At 42.2% G+C, this 21,761-nt stretch overlaps 1 protein-coding gene across 2 annotated transcripts; it reads right to left on the bottom strand.

The window, feature by feature from the left end:
* Positions 1-12,436: 12,436 nt before the first annotated feature.
* SPC25 (SPC25 component of NDC80 kinetochore complex) lies at positions 12,437-21,462 on the bottom strand. 2 transcript variants are annotated; one of them, XM_006264248.3, is made up of 7 exons: positions 21,358-21,462; positions 18,915-19,072; positions 18,759-18,824; positions 17,127-17,273; positions 16,470-16,574; positions 14,415-14,513; positions 12,437-12,736 (listed from the first exon to the last, which is right to left on the bottom strand). In XM_006264248.3, exons 2-7 carry the CDS (start codon positions 19,066-19,068, stop codon positions 12,612-12,614), a joined length of 696 nt encoding a protein of 231 aa, XP_006264310.1. In that variant the 5' UTR covers positions 19,069-19,072; positions 21,358-21,462; the 3' UTR covers positions 12,437-12,611. The 2 variants fall into 2 exon arrangements, with proteins under 2 accessions (XP_006264310.1, XP_019335734.1); XM_019480189.2 differs by lacking the exon at positions 21,358-21,462 and adding an exon at positions 21,083-21,304.
* Positions 21,463-21,761: the final 299 nt, after the last annotated feature.

The raw sequence follows: 21,761 nt of genomic DNA, 5'->3' as shown, positions 1-21,761 counted from the left end.
AATTTTCTGATCCCCTTTAAAGCTGCTGTGTCATGACACTGACACCAAGTATAGTTCAGTGATCCCACAGTTGAACAGCTTGACACAATGCAATATCTGCTATTCTTAATAAGTATGGTTAGAGCAAAGGCTCATGCCCCACACCAGGTCAGGACTCCGCTGTGTCAAACATACAAAGAATATATACAGGAATAGTTCAATACTATAGGGATTTAATATGATGGTAGGCCAGATCCCAGAGTAGCTTAGTCCTACCTATGCATGTACATCTCTGTGCAGAATGGTAATAATTATTCATGCCTCATTAAACTGTTTTACTGTCAATGTTTTCACATACTTTACAGAGCTTTATCTAGATGAATTCTGGCAATGTTAGCAAGGCAGTTGGTTTAGGAGCATATAGATTGCTACATATGCCAAGAAAATTAGTCTGTAATGAGAACATTTATATAGGCCAACATAGCTATTATACATAGGGGATATAAACAGAACATGAGTCATTCTTAAAATAATAATGTGCATAGTGGCCTGTTGAAATGTTTGTGCAGTCACTGAAGCCCAAAACATAACTGTTCTGGTGCGGGAAAATCTTTGCCAATAAATCCCCAAGGAATTCTGAGTGTCTTACTAACTAGTTGCATGTATGTGTGCTATTAATGTACAGCAATAAACTCCAGTAAATATTGTGCTGGAGTTTATTGCTCCCAGGCACCACATTTGAATGTGAGGCTGGGACCGCAGCATGTTGAGCCAGGTCAGAGTAGCCCTGGCTGGCAGGGAGCCTGGTGTGTCAGCCTGGGGCTGCTCCCTCCCCCCAAACCCCAGCTCAACATGCTGCGGAGGGGCTGGGGCAGCCCCTGTAGCACTGAAGCACTAGCTGACAGGAAGCCCCTCCACTGAAGCACCCTCGTGCACCCCAGCCAGCCCCATCAGCATCTACACATGCATTTGAGGAATAAACAAACACTGCCATAGGCTAGTATTTGTGTTTACAAGTACTAACTTGCAGCAGAGTTAATTAGTTTACTCCATCCTGATAGCACTGCATGTGTGGACTGTTTACTGCAGAGCTAATTAGTTAACTGCAGTAAAAGTGTTATGCAGATGCACCCACTGGGTAGCACAAGAGTTCTCCCCATCTGGGTCTAGCCTCATGTTAGCTTCATTCCTAAAGTCCCTTCCAGCCTTTCTTTTATTTTGCATGTACCTTTAGGCCCCATCAGAAGTAAAAAGGGCCATTGAAGCTGCCAAGAGACTTTGTGTCCTACCACCACCTCCCCAGAATAATTTATAACATTTGGCTTTCTCAAACCTAGACCTAGGTTAGTTAGCCCCATTAATAAAGATGAATTATGAGGCCTAATTAATGTTTATAATGTATCTCCAGCTCTCTGACGAAAACCTCTTGTCTATCTAAATGCAAAGTCTGTATCATATCATTTAAATGAGCAACTCAAATAGTCATTCCTTTTGCTTTTAAATTATCTTTAAGTAGGAGTTTGGGAATAGGTTTTTCCAAAAGACCCTACTGAAGGAAAGCTGCTCTTATGTGCAATTTGCATTTAGGGCCTGCTTTAGAGCCAGGGAGAGCACTTGCAAGTTCCAGGGCAGCTGTGCACGCTCAGGCCCTCATAGGCAAGCTATTCCACCCAGAAAGACTTTGCACCTGTGTGGACTCCACTGACTTATAGGATCAGAGGCTGAATTAGCAGCATTTGAGGGTTCTTGCACATTTCTTGTTCTGTTGTGATTCATATCATTACAATTTGATTTCACACAAAACAAATTTCAGCAGACAGTTCTGGTAACATCAGAAAAACTGCAGATCATGCTAGAAATGACAGATTTAGTTCCAATGCAAACTCATTGCCATCACCATAGATCACTGGTGGACAGCCTTTTTGGACAGCCGTGCAACAAATCAGCTGTGCACCCTGATCCCCTTCCCATGCCTGACCTGCTGCTCTGCTTTCTGCTTCCTGCCTAACCTGCTATTGTGCTGCCTGTCCCTTCCCTGATCTGTGCGCCACATGCAGGCTGTCAGTGCCACTCGTGGCACACATGCCAATTTGGCCACCCTGACATAGACTTCTGCTAGTTACATTTTAGCTAGTTCATAGTAGTTGTCTTCTTACAATATAAACCTATAAATTTGTAATAACCCCATTTCAACATAAACCCTCATCCCTTTCCCAAGCTCCCTCGACAGCATTCTGCTATCATCTAGTAGTACTGAAACAGCCTTCTTTGTTCTTGCACATGTTTCTTTTCATTAAATTCAGTCCCAGCATCTCCAGTGAAGGCCTAATTTACTACTGTTTTATTTCTATAATGTGCTGTTTTCTTCTCCATTCCAAGTTGCATGTCCAAATATTTTCTGCGAAGGAGGAAGATTTTGCAAACAAAATAGATAGAGGGAGAAGAATAGCTTCAATCAAAGCAAAAGTACAGCAACTGCAAAAGAATGGAGACAAGGCAGCGTAAGACAAAGAAGGTTTTTGTCTGAATGTCTTGATTCATTGTATTAAATTACAGTCCCTAGCGCATCATCCTTGTCAGCGGAATTGCAGGTACAAAGAAGGGTCCATTTTCTATACTTCGTGTGTAGTGCCCAGGCTTTGTCATTTATTTTAGTCCAAAACATGATTAATAGGCAAGTGAGTGTGAATAAAACCCCAAGACAATAAGTTATTATATCTTCTGCAGTCCTAACTATGGAGCGGTTACTTCACTGTTATAATTCAAGTTGCAACTAGTTGCCAGGGCCCACTCTGGAAAGCAGGGATCACTGGAGAACACCACTTGCTCCAGCTGTGTCCCCTTTTCATTTGGAGCACTCTACACTGAACACTACCCGGGTGCTGTAACCAAGCAAAACCTAGGGACAAATTCCTGGCTGTTCCTGCTAGAAGCTCCAGTTCTGAGGACAATAGCACACACACAAAAATGAGAGTCTTCCAAACCAAACAACAAAAAATAAACAGCCCAGCTTGGGGGGGGGGGACCCAAACAGCTTGTCTATGGGATGACAGGGGCTGGAAAACAGTGCGACAGTCTATGAGTATCAGAAAAGCTTACATATGGAACAGGAGGAAAATATTAAGAGCAGAACAAGAAGGTATTCCTGGGAGAAATGAGATGAAATTAAGGAATATTAGGTGAATATGAAGATAGTGATAGTGCATAGTATTATATCATGCTGACTAGAACCAAGATGTCTTTCACATTTCAGATGCCAGATTCTTCAATAATTTTCAGGTCTCCCTCTCCCCCAGATTTCAGATATAAAGACCCAAGCTTTGCTTCTGGCTGAGGTATGTTCTGATTGTAAACACTTTTTTAATGCCTTTAAAATGACATCTTAATTTGTTTCAATGAAAATGTATGCTTCAGTTTTAATCCCAAACTCTTAACCCCAATGTAAATAACAGGAAGAAAAGGTAACAATTATATTTGATAATACTGTTAGGCCCCAGCTCAAGTCTGGGTTCATGCCCGGTATGCAAAGGCCAATAAAGATACCAGGGGTGAAAGTATAAAGAAGATTTATTGCTAGCAATAAAACGTGCAAGTGGAATAATTTCACAGAACAAGCACACCAGATTTCAATTCTAAGCCCCTTTTATACAGGAGTTTTAAACCTTCATAAGCATCCTTGTTTGCTAATTGGCTATAAAGGAGTGACGCAAGTTCTTTACTGAGCATGTCTCTACACCTGTGTTTTAGCTATGTATCTCATTAACATACATACATGTTTCATTAGCATACCTTTTGCCCACCTAGGGGTGTGATTTTTAGTATTTTAATGAGCTCTTTGACCCAGTACTCTGATTCTGCTTTTGTTTTCAAGCCTCCTTTATCTAAGACTGTCTCCTCCTTATCATTGCAGATGGGCATTCGTCACATAACATTCACTTTTGCTTAGGCTTTGCATAGTAGTTTCTAGGTCAAACCTCACAATACCAGTGAATTATTTTGTAAATTATGTTGTAAATTATTTACATCTGAGAAAACCCTTGAGTGAGTACTTTCTGCTATTGGAACAGATAGAAAAAGAGTGCTTTATCCTTAAAAGAAGAGCTCCTTTATCCTTACCACACTTGTCAAATGACCTAGGAAAAAATAAAATTCAAGCAAGCTTCTTGGAGCTGCTGAATTTAAAATACACGGGACATCCCAATCTGGGCAAGTAGTGCCCACACTGGCTTTGTGCCTCCAGGCTTAGAGTTAATGTTTCATGATGAAATCAAACAGACAGGGAGAAAGACATTTTGGTAGTGGCTCACAGTGGGAGTAAAAGTGGTAAAACCAAATGAAAGGTTGAAGTTTCCTTGCTAAAGAACAACTGCTTTCAATATATTACAGAAAAGACATAGTAACAGGAGACCAGTTCATTAATATTACTGTAACTCACCTACCTTCAGACAAGCCATAAAAAACCTTTTGCAAAAAAACCTCCTAAAACTGGCCACAGTATTAGCAGAATGCAAACAGAAGCCTAAGCCGCACGTTCCTGAGGTGACCCTATCCCCAGATGGAAATTGAAGGTAAAGCAGTAAAATGTAATTTTATATGGTATGTATGTTAGACCTTGTGTTTTCCAGTGTCACTTCTATGTCATACATCAGAACAAGACTCTTCACCAGGCAGCCAGCAGGCCACATGAGACCCATGAAGTGTTACATTGCAGCCCCCAGCTTCCACCTCAGCCACCATTCCCCCATTGCTCTGACTGCAGCAGCAGCAGCCTAGAGCTCCAGGCTCTACCTCCCTCCAGCCTCCCCTTCCTGTCCCTGTCCTTGGGTGGTGGGCAGTGCAGCACACAGCGCCTTTCAGTGCTGGAGGATCCTGAAGCCCAGGGTACTTAGGGGTGGTGCAATGGAGTTGAGAAGCTTATGGCCAGGGAACTCAAGGTGAATCAGTGTGCCTGGGCACATGGTGCAGTGGGGAGGGGACAGTGAGGGGGCTCAGCATGCCGCAGTGGAGTGCAGAAGTGGGCACAGGGTTCAGCAAGGGGCACTGAATGCAGAGGAGAGGCACCCTGCATGTGGTGGTGCAGCAGCAGAGGGGTGCCTAGGTGCTCAGTGCTGCAGGGAGATGCAGGATGTAGCAAGGGTGGAGGGGCTGGCATCTGGGCACATGGTATACCAGGGTGGAGTGGGGGGAGGGGGTATGAAGCTCATAGGATGTGTGGCCCCCAGCCACTTATAAGTTGAACGTTAGAACTTGTGATGTACAAGATGTTGACAAAAAAACCTTTTGTGACATTTGATTAAGTTCTGTTATTGCTAATAATAATTATATGAATTGAGTAAGTTGCCTGTCTGCAAGTAAGACTAGGAAAAAGCTCTATCTAGCTGGTGTTCATCACCATAGTCTTTAATACCAAAATCTCAACCCTGTATCTCTCACACACACACACACACACCCCCACCCCCTACGATCCAGAAGGATCAAGTGTTGCCTACAATCCTGTAATCTGCTCTCTGTTAACAGTTACTGTCAGACTTCTGTCTGAATTCTCACTGAAATCAACAGGGGCTTTCTGCAGGGTTAAGGTTTCACTGTTTAGATCAGATTTCAGGATCTCACAGTCTGTCACCTAACTACGGTCTTCCTGTTTGAGTCTGTTCAAAGCTGCTCCCACTTCTAGTACTAACTGTTGGAATTCAAACTGCTATAGTGACAAAAATTATAGGACGCTGCATCTCAATAAATTCCTCATAATTCCTAAAACATTTTGGTGTTTTATGTGTTTTTAAAAATCTAAAGTTGGGCACAAAAGGCTACAGAAATAAATCAAATATGTGCTCTTATTTGTTTGTTTTAAAGTATCACTAACCAGAATGTGTACAATTCCATCCCCATGTCTCACCCTGGTAACATGAAACAATCTGAATGTATTTTAAGCTAACAGGATTAAAGCAAGCAAGTAGATAACTCAAGCTCTCTACCCTATAACTCTATGCACAATTCAGAGATTAACACTTAGCATCTTGGCTGCCACGGTCTTAAACTTTTACCAAGTTAAGCTTAAACTTTCTTTCTCTATTAAATTTAAAATGTCTAAAGCTAAGAAGAGCTATTTATACCCTTTCTAGTCCCTTATATATATGTAAAGACTAAAATATGATAGTGTCACTGTATACAAGTATAAAGCAATAGTCTTACACTCTTGGATACGAACAGAGCACAGGATACATACTCAGAACTAGCACATTAACCTGAAATATTGGATGCATAGCATATTACAAAGAACAGTATCTCCAGTACAGGCCCCTATCAACTTTTCCATTGCCTACTTGTAAGTGACACAGTTAGCTAATTTCAGGTACTTCAAACAGAATGTCACCTTTAAGAGTACATTTATAAACCCTATTTTCTTTATGCTGATTGCTGATAAACAGCTTTAGGGCCTGATTCTGTTAGTATTGATGCAATAACATGAAAAGTGTTATTGAAGGGATCAACCTCTCCCAGTTTAAACATGTAGAATCAGTGGAAGAAAACTCTAAGAATCCTCGGCACAACTCATCACAACATAACTGTAGTTGTAGGAAGTAGCATGTGTACCCCGAGGACTAATCTACAGGACCAATCATGAAACCTTGTGGCACATATGGATTCCTTGCAGAGGCCCTATTGCTTTGAGTGCACCTACAGTTCCTTATAACTTTGCCCAAATGTAACTAGTTGCACTGAAATTTTCCAGGCTGGGTGTGCTGCAATGGGGTTTTACAACAGGGGGGAAAGGGGAGGGGCATGGAGGAAGGTATCAGGAAAATTTTTCAATAATTTCTGAAAAATTGAGGCACTTTGGAGATTTGGTGCCGTCTCCTCATGAATTATACGTACCAGTAAGTGTTTGAAGGATCAAGCCCTCTTATTACTAAAAGAAAATGTAAATTAATTGCCCCAAATTTAGGCCGTTAGTTTATATTGTCCAAATTCAGCAACCTGCATAATGCAAATATATAAGATCATAGGAAAGCAGAGTTGGAAGAGACCTCATGAGCTCTTCTAGTTTAGTCCCGTGCTCGAGGCAGGATTACCCGTGACTAGAATATCCCAGGCAAGTGACTGTCCAACCTACTCTTGAACATTTCCAGGGATGGAGATGTCAGTTCCAGTGCTTGACCACCCTTATAACCAGAAAGGTCCTCCTAATTTCCAACCTAAATTTCCTCTGCCTGGTTGGCTTTAGAATACTCTCCCATCACAAAGCAAATAAGACATCCACCACTAAATAACAGCACAAATTAATAGCATCTTTGCTGCAGCCACAAATTCTGGGCATCTGTAGCACAACAAAGGTCATAGACATTTATTTGCTTGGCTTTTGCACAATGTCTGTTGCCACTGTAGCAATCCCCAATGCATTCTTCTGCTACCCTAGGCTTTTTCTCTCCTTCCCCATCTTTGTTGCCAACTGCATTCATTATCTGGTAGCTGCCCCTATTTGTGAAGACTGAAGTCTTTGCTGCCTTTTTTACTTCAGCCTTCTCTGTATCATCTGTAACTTGATTGCCATCTGCATTCCATAAAGGACCTATGGCTTCTCTGGTTGTCCTCTTTTGACATACTTGTAGAACCTTTTTATATTGCCTTTTATATCCCTTGCCAGCTGCATCTCAAGTTGTGCCCTGGCTTTCCTAATTTTCTTCCTGCATGCCTATGTGATGCTCTTATATTCTTCCCTAGTACTACAATCAAGTTTCCACTTTTTATAGGATTCCTTTTAGAATTTCAGCTCATTGAAGAGATTAGTAGGCACTACTAACCAGGCTGGCCTTCTGTTGCACTTCCCATTGTTCTGTCACATTGGGATAACCTGCTCCTGTGCCCTTAAAGGGGCCTCTGTAAAGTACAGACAGCTGTCCTGGGCTCCTTTTACCCCTGACGTTTCTCCTATGGGATTCTGCCCACCAGTTCCCCAAGGTTGTTAAAATCTACTTTTCTGAAGTCCAGTGTCCTTATTCTACAGATCTTCCCTTCCTCCCCTTAGAATCTTAGACTCTATCATTTTGTGGTCAGTGGGCAAATCTACACATGCATTAATGCACTATCAGTACTAAGCATTAAGTTTAGTATCTCTAATATGAAGTACTAACTAAATTAACAGTAGCTGGCACTACTGTGTGGTAGCAACGGCACATGGTCTTTTCATGTCACTTAATGCACAGTAGACTAAGTCTACCACACATTAGCACAGCTTTTTTCGTGATGTGCTAGTGTGCAATAGAATTAAGTCTACTGGACGTTAAGCAGCTTGTGTAGACATGCCCAGTGTCAACCAAGTTACCTTCCACCTTCACATTCTCAACTAATTCCTCCCTGTTTGTGAGCAGTGTGTGAAGAGCTCCCCCCACTAGTTGGCCTTTCTACTATCTGTATCAAAGTTATCCCCAACACACTCTAAGAATTTGATAAAACTGCACTGCTGTGTTTCCCTCCCATGAGAACCTTAAAGTCCTGCAATTTGGAAGCTTCTGTCACTTGTTTAAAGGCCTCATCCACCTCCTCTTCCTGGTTTGGTGGCCTATAGCAGACACTTACCATGACATCCCACCTGCTAGTCCGCTCTCAACACAGTGGATTTTCAACAGGCCTGTCTTCCACTTTGTTCTACACCTCAGAACACACAAGTGTGAATCCCCTCTCTCTCTCACAGGTGATGTGTATGTATATGATAACACTTCCTTTTTTCCCCCTGCCTGTTCTTCCTAAACCTGTAACTATCCATAACCATACTCCAGTCATATAAATTATACCACCATGTCTCCATAATCCCAATTTCTTCATAATTCTGCGCTTGTTCTAGGACCTCTGGTTCTTTCTATTTATTCCCCATACCTCTCACATTAGTCTAGAAACATTTCAAGTATCTAGCTGACTGTCCTATCCTCCACAGGAGAACATTGCTAAGGCTTCAGTTATTGCTTCTCCTTACTAAATTTTTGTCCAGATCTGCAGAATCTTTACTTACCTCTGGGCTTTTGTGTCAGTCCTCTGGTGGAACTACTTTAAAGCCCTCCCCCCAGGGTAGCAAGCCTTTCCCCTCAGTCAGGCAGACCCCATCTCTTTCCAGGAGTCCATCTTCAAGACACCACCCATTTGTCAAAGAAGCCAAAGCCCTGCTGGTGACACCATCGATGCAGCCACATGTTGATCTCCATGATGCATCTGCTCCTAACCAGGCCTCTTTCCACTTGACAGTAATGAGCAGCATGGAATAGTAGTCATGGTTTCATTTTTCAGTTCTCAAACAATATAAGAATGCTGCCAGAGTTGGTCACAAAAGCCACCCGAATGTAGAATTCAAACAAAAAATATTAATTGCATGTGGATTGTTTTAATTCAGTAACAACTTCATTTATTAGCTTTTATAATACCCCCCCACACGAGACCTACATTTTGGACCTAAATCAACCATGACTTTTAAACCTTCTGTGATAAAATAAGCAGTATATGCAAAAGTGATTTTTACCCTGTTCTCATAAATGTCTTACAGATATTGTATACCAATATTACTTGTTCAGTCCTCACGTGTGTGCCTCCAGAGAGTGTAATAAGAAAAGGAAATTCTTAAATGCATTCCTGTTATAAAGCTAGACCATGGATAATGTTCATGTCTTGCAATAGACTGGATTAATGCTTAACTCATCAAAAATTCTATAGACATCTTTCACAAAAGCCTTCTAGACATTATGATGGTTTTTAGGGTAAAAGGAAAGGTATGGAGGAAACTATACAACTGTTCTCTGCTCATCTTATTTGTTTCATGTTTTTCCAGGTCCCCACAATAGTTTGAACCAGATCCAATGTCCCTTTAATTACCTGGACGTTTGATCTGGTCCTCTGTTCACTGCAAGTTACTGTAAGAACTTTACTTAAGTTACATGAACCACTATTTAATCTTCTGTCTTCCCCCACTAGTTGAAATACAAGTTACCAAATTAGTCTTTTACCTCTACCTGTTCTAAAAATTCATATAAAAAACTGGGACAATGCCTTTCCACTATACAAATACTTACAAAGTTGCCATGTCCATACAGCATGCTAGTTATTAACTCAATGAACTTCCCTGCACTTGTATGGGTTTTCGTTCCGCTATATGGAAAGTGCTGCTAACTGTACATTTTACAAATCCAAGGGCCAATAAATCCAGCTAAAGGCTAAAAAGGGGTGAGGAGGTAAGTTTGCTAAAAGGTTATTAAGCTCTTCCTTCTTTTTCAGAATCTAGTTCCCTGTTTTAATCTATTTAAAAGTAATTTCTATTCTACTGAGAATGCAACTCTCATGAGGGCAAAGGAAGATCTATTAAAAAAGTAGGACATGCTGTACTGGCACACAAAACATTTGTCATCTAGTTGTATTAATATAAGTATTACTACTATATTAAAAGTAAGATACTGATTCCTAGAGAAAATATCACCTGGTTGATATAGACATTTCCTATTTCCATAGGTTCAACATTCACATAGAAAAAAAGGCTTTTTTTAAAAATGCTCAGTTTGTTATAAACATGGATCTGCCTACCATACAGACAGATTACAGTAGTTTCTTGCATATAACATGCCTCCAAATATAACATGCACCATATTTTTGGAAGATCCCAAGAAGGAACAAAGACCATACCTCAGAGTATGGTAAGTGGTTGAGGTCTGGGATCTTTGGGGCTGCACACCAGGTCTGGGGGCTTTGTAAGCTGCAAGCCAGGTCTGGGGGACTGCACATGGGCCAGGGGCTTGGGAGAAAGAGGCTACATACCAAGCTGGGTACTCCATGCTGGCCCTGATCTCAACCCCATGTAGCTATATTGAGCCTGCTCACCTGCTGGAAGGTGTAGGTATTTTGCAAGAAAATATGGTATAAACAATCTGCCCTATGCAACCGTTTGTGCAACTTGACTGTTTTGTGAAATCTTTATCACAACACACTTAGGATCTTCATCAGGTGAAACTTGTTCTTGTTGCAAGTCTTAAAAGAAAAGTGGCAGTTAGTTGTGCATCTCTTCTTTTTCTGGGTGACTTTCTGAACAGAAATATCATCTCATTGTTAATAGCTACATTGTGATTCTTTTGGTGAGCCTCTAAAAAGAAGGTGACCACGTGTCCCAGATTTCTGAGGCAGGTCCTGGCCGACCACTGAAAATTAAAACAAGTGTTGCAGGTGCAGGGGCAGAGCAGCAGTGAAATCAGAACCCCTACCAAACAGCCAAGTTGCCCTAAAATAGGTTAGCCTGATTAGTGGAATGGCCATTAGCACTAATTGATACTTCACATGTGATTGTTAACACCTTTGAAGTAAAGAACAATGGATCATTAACAAGCCATTGACGCCCTGCAACCTGCAGAGGGATGGGTAGTGTGCCAGACTTCACAGTGTCCCGTATGGGCACCCTATCTAAAATACAAGACAAACTTAGCTATGTTCTACTGAATCCATGCTACATGTCTAAAGGCATTTAACTAAGGAAGTATTTTAAAAGCAAATAAGCAAACAGATTTGGTCGGAAGGGACCTTGTAGATCTCCAAGTCCAACCCCCTGCCTAGGCAGTGTCTCGGACAGCCAGAGCCGACTCCAGGTGATTTAATAATTATTCGTTCGTTGGGCGGGCTGGTGAATAGAGAGGCATACAAAGCTTAATGGTTGCAAAACTTTGCTTATGCCGCTTGTAGCTGCGACGCAGACGGTCCGGTCATCTGAACAACTATGTTAGTTGTTCCAGCTGGCAGGGCTCAGGCTAGCTCATCCGTCCACAAATCAAGCCGGCAGGGAAAGGGTACGTCTGGGATTGCGCTCGGCGACGGGGAGAAGAATCGATAAGTGATCAGTCTATCAATCAGCTCAGCCGCAAGTCAGATCTCTTTTAGAAGCACTCTGCAGCGTGCTCAAAGTTCTCCGACTTGGGCAGAAGTCGCACAAAATTTTAAACGGCTAGAAAGCCAATTACTAGCCGCCACGTAGGAATAATTTAGAACTGGCCAATAGCATACACAAATTTGCATTCGAATGGCGGGAACTCTCTTGCACCGGGGTTTCTCTGCTGCAACAGAAAACCTTTGCTTTGCAAGAGGCTCTCATGTGGCAGGAAAATTCCATCGTGCCGAGGCACCAAAATCACTGGGTTGTGACAGGCAGGAGGGAAACTGGGCTCAAGTGACCCCAGCCAGGTAGGCATCGAGCCACTTCTTAAAGACCCACAGGGTAGGAGCCAGCACCACTTCCCTTGGAAGCTGGTTCCAGATCCTAGCCGCCCTAACTGTGAAGTAGTTCCTATGCATGTCTAATCTAAACCTACTCTCCAACAACTTGTGGCCGTTATTCCTTGTTATCCCAGGGCACGCTAGGGGAAACAAGGTCTCCCCCAGAAGAATGTAGTCTATTTGCTAGACTACATTGTTTTTGAAATAATACCAACATGCCTTTAGGTAAGGATAATTTACAAAAACATTTTTTTCTTTATTTAGAAAAGAGAATATTAAAAACCATGTATAAGCATATTTGCTCTCCTTTTAGGTTAATGGAAACAGGAAAAAATTGTGAATGCTCCCAGGGACAGGAAGAGAGATATAAAGCCAGTTTTGCACATATATACAGTTACAGATTACTTATATGATAAAGCTGTGAAAGCTTTTCTGACATTGGCAACAAATGCAGAGAAGTTGTTGGTTTCTCTCACTTTTAACTGGAGGTCTGCCATGCAGTCCAGTGGAGGAAAACAGGATACCACTAGAAGAAAATACATGTGAAAACTTTAATTTTAAAAGGAGGCAGCCATTCATACACTGATCCCTTAGTCTCAAGATTTTTCACCCAGAAGAAAAGTTTGACTCAATTATTTCACAATGTCTCTTTTTCAGATTTGGATAAGTCTTAGTAACATCCTAACCATTTTCTTTACCTTTGCAAGTACAGTGTTTGTCCATTTTAAGTCTAAAACTTCCAGAGAATAACCTTTAGCAAGGAAAAAGTGGGGCCTTGTCCAAGGACACACTTTTTTCGTGCCTACTTCTTCCCCTTGTACCACTGCTTTTGCTGCTACTTGGATTGTCACAGCACTTCTTGCCTGACTCAAAACCTTCAATGTATTCCTGAGCATTTCTGCTGCTCTGCAGGTGTGTGGACTGATGTAGCTCAGCAAAAGACAGAGGTTGAGTAGTAGGGGAGGAGAGAAAGATTACAAGACATTTTGGAAGAGAGCAGTTTAGATTTGAAACTGAAAATAGAAATCCCTTATTATTAAATACAGAGGGATGTGTGGCATTTTCTTGAACACTATGACAATTAACTTCAAGCAAAGTGGAGTAATCACTTCTGAGTGGAAAAAGCAGCTTCTAAACTCTGAGAAAATGCTGTTTCCTTAGCTGGGGAAACTTTAATTCACCCATCTTGTACACAGCCATTACACAGTAACATCCTCATTTTTTCTATTCAAACACTATTTGTTTAAAGTGATATTTAAGGCCAAATGAATATATGCCAGCATTTTTGCACAAAAGGCAAGACAGAATTTGGCCCTTATTCTCTGCTTTTTAATAAAAATGTACTCTTAGGAAACTAGCAAGTCTAGGGTTTATGCATGTTGTGTGGAAGGCAGCGCCAAGGGAAAATTCTAATTTGTAACTATTTGTTATTAATCCTGGCTACATCTTTCTGTGTTTTGCCATCCTATGGAAAGTTGAAAAGGGAAAATAAGTAGGCTTAGAGCACTATTTAGGTCGTCTCCAAGCACTGGTAAAGAATTGTACCTTTACATTCATAAGCAAAACTTCTGTGTGTGTTGGGTTTTATACTCTGTAAGGCTGGGGACAGACAGTAGCTAGGACTGAAAAATGCATCCAGACTGTGCCTCAGAGCTTTCCTTCACCTGTCTCATTGGCCAGTAAGTTAGGCTGAATAAAAGAGCCATCTTTTCTGTCTCTCATGGACACATACAGGTGATGGTGGTATAGAAAGCCTGAGGGTACAAAGACACTTAATCCTCCATCAACTACCACAACCTATGCATACAGGGTAAGCAGCAACAACTGCTTAAAAGCTAGATGTCAGAATTATTCTTTAAGGAGAAGAGGATAAAAGACTAATTCTCAAGGACTTTTGGGTAGGGAAGGAAAGAAGCAGCAATGAACTCTTAATGAAGAAGACAGTTGGGTTGGGTGATCTCAGAAAAGGCTTGAATTTTCAGCAGGGGGAGGGGAAAGAAAACTTCCAGTAAAATAAAGGAAATGGGGGGACAAGAAAGGTACTTTTTGGGTGTAATCTGTAGGCCTAGTCAGAAGTTTTTTAACTCATTTAAATGTGCTAGAGTGTGAGCATACAGATGTCCAAGTATATTTCACAACGTTTCATATGAGAAGCAAAGCGATTTAAAAAGCAAACAAAATGATTAGCTGAAATCAACACATACCTTCATATTCTCCCTGCTCATTTACGGAAAGAGTGAATATGAAAGGCTTGTCAGGATCTTTGTGGTCAATGCATCGGAATATGAACTGCAATTGTTCACCTAAAAGCAAGAAGAGAAAAAGATTTCTGCCAAACCATTACCTTGCCTTATCAGACTAAGTGATGGTCAATTGAGTAAGCTGTGGTTCAAAGTCAGTAATTAAAATGTATTTTTGAAAATAGTGACACGTTTAGTGAATCTGACCACCTCTCTCTCATTTTTTAAAACAGAAAATAAGATTTGGAGCCTGAAGTACTTGCATACCCCTCTACCTATTTGACAGTTAAGTACAGCTTGAGTGAGACCACAAAATAAAACTACTGTTGTATTAGTATAAATCCATTTTAATTTATATGATCTAAATTATTTATTTCTACCAATCTTTAAAGATTTTAGTCAGTAAATACTATTTTGTCAGAAAGTTTTATAGCTGTTTATCTTATTGCACCTTTGTGGCCAGAAGCAGTAAGACTTTATGGCAGGGAGATAAAATCTGTCATTTGCAATATACAGTGGCAACACACTTCTTTCACACTGAATATTTGATTGAGCAAAACACATACATAATCATGTCAATATACTACAGCAGAGAGTTTAACCATATATACATACACAAGATGCAACTTTTTAATAAACCATCTTTCTCTCTACTGATGAGAATGATGGTGTCTAACTTGTCAGGGAAATTGACCTGACCAAATGTGATCCAAAGGGCTAGCATATCTGGCTTGCAGAGCTCCCCATGGGTCCAGAAATTAGGCAGCTGGGCAGCAGTGGCCATTAATACAGCCACCCTCCCCCCTGCCAAATCCCTAAACCCCATTCCTTGCACAGCTGCTGAAGCCAAGCTATGCACCCTTCCACTGTAGGACCAGGCCACGCCCCCCTCTTTAACCTCTGCTTCTGGATTGAGACCAGGCCCCCTGCACTCTGCACAGTGCCAGGTTGGGGTCAGGCCATGCCCACACCTTGCTCAGGCCTAGCCACACCCTCTTCCTTCTCACTGGGGGTGGGCTATGCCCCCTCTCCCTCATGAGGCTGAGTCAGGGCCTGGCTACACCTCCTCACACAGCTAGGCCATGTCCCTTTTCTCTGTACAGGGCCAGCCTGTCTGCCACCCCCGCAGCCAGATAGTGCTTGCATTGTATCAAGACCACTGGCTGGATCGGACTGCTGACGGACTGAGCACTGCCAGTGTGGACCACTAGGCAAAAAATGTTGGGCACCAATGGACTAGAGCAGAGATGGGGAAAATGGTGGATTGGGCCGGTGGCCAGACTCACAGGAGCCCCTGCCTGCATCACTGTGGCTGGTTTCCATGGAGACCCCAGGAGCAGCAGGGCCGTGACAGTGATAGGGTTTCCATGGAAACCAGCCCAAGCAGCGCTGGCAAGGCACATGGCTGGGTTGGGAGCTGCTCTGGGGCCTGAATTTTGCAGTGGCGACAAGGTGGTCTGAAGCCAGGGCAGAACTACCATCTACTGCCTGCACACAGCAGACTGTAGCTCTGCCTTGGCTCTGGCCCATGCTGTCACCATCCCAAGATCCTGGCCCCATCCCTGCCAGCACTGCTTAAGCCAGTCTCTCTAGCCCTGCACTGTCACAGTCCTGCTGCTTCTGGGGTCTTCATGGAAACCAGCTGCAGCAATGCAGTCAGGGGCTGCTGGGAAATGGAATCCACCGCAGGCCCAATCCAGCCCACAGTCCAGACTTTGCCCACCCCTGAACTGGAGTGAGTCAATTAATAGGTATGTTAAGAAATGACTCAAAGTATAAAGAATCATTTAAACAAAGTCTATAAAGGGACTTAAAAATCCACTTTAAAAGAAGCAGTATGATCAAACACAACACAGTCCAGGGTTTTAACTTGGTTTGGTAAGTTTAGACTTTTGTTTGAAGTGAGGCTTAAATTCCTTTATGCTTATGTAACAGGAGACAATGTGTTCACTAGGTGATCTTCATATTTAATCCAGCAACAATCCCACTGAAAGAGTACAAATTGACAGGAAAACTTACCATGAATTCTGCGTATTTCTAATGCAAGCCGCTCTTCAAACAGTGCTTTAGATTTACATAGTCTTTCCACCCTCTCCTTAGCGGCCTTGTTTTTAGAGGACAAAACTAAAATGTATTAAAGAGCTACAGTAAGCAAAAGGAAAGCATTTAAAAACAAATTTTTAGAACAGAAAATTTTGCCAAGAATGAGTTTGTTAGCATTTTTCCTCTGGTAAAAAAAAAAAAGAAATTTCTAGTTCTTGACAGCTATGCTATTTCTATTCATTTTACTCTGAGCAGTTCAAGCTTTTTGCACTCTAGCCTGTTTGTTTCTGAAAGCTATCTTAACAATAAAAAGTTGCTATAATATACTCAGCTGTTGAAAGCATTGTTGATGTAGTTGCCAATTACAAAAATATACTGCTTATTAAATTGAGAAATTACAGGATTTGTTTCAATTCATTGTTCCCTTAATAATGGAATATTTACATATATAATGCTTCAAACACAGCACATTATCCTTGCATCCCAAATAATTAATATCTATACCATGGCAGCACCAAAGTACCAACTCTAAATATGTATGTTCATCTATTGCTCTAAAGCAAAGCCACCCGCAAACACTTAGGTGATTTCACATCTTAAGTGTTTTGGAGACTTATCAGCTCTACAACTTACTTTCCTTTTTTCTAATCAACTCTTCCTTAAGCAATCTGATGCTCTCCATCAAGTCTTTCCTTTGTTCTTCTTCCTGCTTAATTTTGGATTTTGTTTGTGCCAAGTTTTCTTGTTTTTCTGCAATGCATTTGTTCTCTTGAAGGATTTCTGTGAGAAGAGTAAACCCAAATATTTACAATTAATGCTTAGCTAAATAAGTCCCCAGTCTAAGAAACGCTTATACACATATATACTGTGTGTAGGAGGCAGACTTTCTCCCAAGAACATCAAGTACAAATATAAAATCTGATCTGTTCTGGTTACATGCTTAGATGAAAAGCCACAAAAAAATTCTAAGTGGAGGCATTCTGGTACCTCATGACTATCCACACATTCTAGTTGGCTTATTTTCAGCGACAGAATTGCACAGCTTTAGGCTTCCTGTCATTTTAACACTGTGGCTTCATTAGATGTCTCCACTGACATGATGTACAGATATTAATTGCCAATTAAGTTGCAAATTTTAGTTCCAACATTTGAAGGTGAATAATTAAGCTCAAATGAATGAGTTACTGTATTTACTCAACTCTAAAATTAAGTGCTCCCCCCACCCCATTTAACATGGGGGGGGGGGGGTGTCTTAAAATTGAGTGCAAGGGCAGGGGGGGGGGGGAACAGGTGGTCCAGCCCCTGCTTGCCCCCTGCCTCCAGCCACACCCTGCTACCTGTGTGCCCTGCCATTCCCCCTGACGCCTCTTCCCCCTCTCCTCCCCTCCCCCAAGCAGCCTCTGGTCCCCTGCCTGTCTCTCTTCCTCCCCCTCTTACCCTTGCTGTATGCCAACAGCCTTGATCTCCATTCTAGTTTTGGGGCACTGAACACAGCCACAGCCTGGCCCTGTAGCAGCAGCACACACAGGTGCTATGAGGCTGGTCTGGGCCCATGCTCAGTGATCAGACTAAAACGGAGGACAGAGCCTACCAGCATGGAGCAGAGGCTGATGGAAGGGGAGGAGAGGGGAAGGAGGTACAGAGGCTGTAGGGGGCAAGCACAATCAGGAAACAAACTGTTTGACCTCCCCACTGCATGCTCCCCCTGCAGCAGTGGAAGGGATGAATTAAAAGATGACCCTCCAATAATAAGATTCTATACATGGAAAATTATGACAAATTCATAAGTTTTCTATGTACCAAATCTTATTATTGGAGGTTGTCTTGAATTCCAGGTCATCTTAGATTCAAATAAATGCGGTAATCCTGAATTTACATGTTCACTGTGCCCTCTGACCATGGGGAAAGAAGCGGTGCCCAGATATCTCACAGAAATTATGTTATCTTTCACAGGCGAGTTAGTTTTTGTTTCTTCACCAAAGTAACTAGACCTTGTGTACCTTTCCTGTAAGACTGAGTGCAAGGTATTTTCTACTCATTTCTTGTTAGGGCAAAATACTCTATGTTGTACAAGAGAAAAGGTATTCAATTCAGTTTTAAAATATTAATTCCTCTCAACATAATTCTTCTGCTATTTCTGTTTTGCAGAACTCGCATTATGTTGGAGAAAGCATTTAGACTAGAAATATTCTGTTTAACTGTTTTACCAACACATGATTTCATTCTAGAAAAGTTAAAAGCTATAAATAAACCCCCATACTGTACCAGCTGTGTACTCCTGAATCTTATCAATCATCAGATCACCTTCTTTTAATTTTCTGGACCATTTCTCTGAAATAAAAACATTTATTTTAGACAATGAAAGGAAACTGAAGAAAGAAAATTGAATTTAGTAGTAATGTGAAGATGTAAATGTTGTACCTGAAAGTGTTTTTATGGACTCTTTGCAGGAATCTCTTAGTACAAGAGTCTGATTGATCTGTTCACAACCACAGATGCTTTTGAACTTGGTCCAAAACTCTTTTATTTCTCTTTCAAAAAGAATCAGTTCATCTTCTGTTTTTATCTGGGACATAGTGCTACAGTAGGCATAAAAACATAACACAATATATAAGGCATAGCAGAAAAATCTTGAGAGAGGTTTTGGGGGTTTTTTTTATCCCTGATACAGCCTAATGCTTTAAATGCTGCTACCCTTAAATTTCGGAACCTTTACTATCAGGTTTTTTTTCAAAAAGTTAGGCCACAGTATTGAATATCATAGAGAACTATACCATGCACCACTACCCTAAAGCTTTACTGGCAAAACCCCATGCAGGTACTTGATTTTGTGTGCTGTGTATAGTCCTAAAAAGGTCTTCACTGGAACCAATCACTGTACTCATACATTTCTACTGAATCAAGGCCCAAATTAACTTATGTTTTTCACACTAAATCAAAAACAGAGTTTTATAATAAACTACTTTAGATTATCGATAGAAGAGAAACCCAAATTCACATTTCAGGATCCTTAACTGCAGACAATGTACAAACCAGAAAGAATCCTGTTTCACTTTCAGATTTTAGGAAATTTATGGCAGTAGGAAGAGTGAAAAGGGAGGGGAAAAGGTTTGTTTTTTTTTTTCTTTTCTACTTGTAAAAAGGTTGAACAGATTTGATGTGTAATGAGATAAAGGCATGAAATACAGGACTCTAAAAAGCCACTTTTACATTCACTTTTCAGCTGTGAAGTGCTCAGAGCTGCACTTTGCAAAAGGGAGGACGCTTTAGCGGTCATCCCTTAACTTGAGCCCTCACATATCCAGTGCACTGTTTTGCCTATCAAGTCCTACATATTTACTACTGTTCAGACTAAGCATGCTGCTTTAGCAATAAAATACATGTGCTGTGTGGCTTAACCCTGGTTATTTACCAGCAAACCTCCCCTCCCCCCCCCCCCAAAAAACAAAAAACAACAAAAACCCCAAACCCAGCAGAACAGTTCTGAACACTCAAGGACAGGGAATTCAAGCTGGCTTTCTGAGAAAAACTGAATTGCATGAAACAGTGGAGTCCAGAATGGCTCGAGGTGTCACAATGCTGTTCACAAAGGGGTCGCTCTGTTTTTCAAATCAAATCCACCCTGACACAGACACATTAAGTTAAATAGATTTAAATCACTGGTCAGGAAGCCTTGAGTTAATCATTTTCTACAAAAAAATGCATTCTTGTTATTTGATATCCTTTATCCATTTAATTTTTTGAAACTTTGCACTTCTATAGAAAGTGCAAGTCTTGATTGTGTATACATAAACTTGCAGAGACAATAGGGCTGATGAATGGGTAATTAGGTCTGTTCTCTCTCATCTCCATATACTGCGAACAAGGATGTCATGTCTGGAGACAACAACTTCTCCCTATACCTGAAGGGCATTTGTGCCCAAACTCTTGCAAAGAACAATCTTCCAACTATTTAGTTGGACTAATAAAAGATATCACATTTACTCAAAGAACTTTGTTTGCCTATGATCTCTGGAGACAAATCCAGTGTGGGAACTGAACCTAAGCTTCACAGAGATGCTTAGTGGGAACTTCTAGACTGAGCACTGAGTCCCATTGGGTAGAATGGTTTTCTTTAATCTTTACTCATCTACAGAGGAGCCTCTGGGAACCCCATAAGATTGGGCCCCTAATATAGTCCATGGCCTGTTGTGACCCATATATAAAACTTCTAAAAAGGTTACATTAAAATGTCGTCTCAGATAGTATATAATTAGAAGCCATAATCCCTATTCCATGATGATATCTTTGAGTGTTAACTTATTTTAAATTAAAACTATCTTTATAAGTTTTTTTAATAAAGTAGTTTAACAAAACAAGCCGGATTTAATTTTTTTTTTTTAAATCAGCTTTTTAAAGCTCTTCTTTAAAAATCGTTGATTTTTATCCACCCTGATCTACTGACTGCAGCCTCAAGGACGAGGAGACTGCATGGCCTGGTACCTGCTGCTCTAGTGCCCTACTGTCTGTGCTCGCCAAGCTCATGGCACCTCTGAGAAACGGGACAGGCACGTCCCCAGTTCCTGGACCGGGCTGGACCCCGGCCCTACCCTGGTTAGACTCCAGACGAAGCAGGACACGTCGGGCTGGCACAGCACCGGCGGCAGCGCCCCGGAGCCCGGTCCTGCGCCCGTCCCAGGGCACGGGCGGGGCAGGGAGCGACGTCCCCCGAGCCAGCGCACGGAGGGTCCCGGGGACGGGCCGGCTCCAGCTCTCCCTGCGGGGACGGCTGCCCCGCTCCGCGGCGGCTCTGTCCGGGGCAGCCGCCGCTCGCGCGCCGCAGTTCAGGGACCGGCCGCCACCAGCTGCTCAGCAAACCACTCACCGGCGCTTCCAAACGGCCGCTCTTCCCGCCGCCACAACAGCCACGTTCTTATTGGGCGCGGCCCTACCAACAACAGCACAGGCGATTGGCCCATTTATGGCGCGAACCAACGGAGCAGGAGGAGAGAGGCATGACGGGAGTTGTAGGCCTGGAATGGGGGGGCTGGACCTGGCGAGCTGCGCATGCGCCCTCCTGGCTAGAGAGAGCGCTCCTCCCTCCCTCTCGCCTCGCGGTCCGGTGGCCTGGCTGTAGCGGGGGTGGTTGCTGGTTTCCCCACCACATTACCCGCCCTCTGGGGAGCCTCACGGCCTGATGCCTTGACTCCAAAGGCTGCATTTGATCCCCGGGCTAGAGGCTGAGCCCCTTGCCCTTGCATCCTCCCTGCCTTGCCTCTGGGGCCTTGG

Source organism: Alligator mississippiensis, chromosome 4 (genome assembly GCF_030867095.1).
Source record: "Alligator mississippiensis isolate rAllMis1 chromosome 4, rAllMis1, whole genome shotgun sequence".
In the NCBI taxonomy this organism is placed as follows: Eukaryota; Metazoa; Chordata; order Crocodylia; family Alligatoridae; genus Alligator; species Alligator mississippiensis.
The sequence above is the reverse complement of the archived record's forward strand: the minus strand, read 5'-3'. Positions and strand labels throughout refer to the sequence as shown.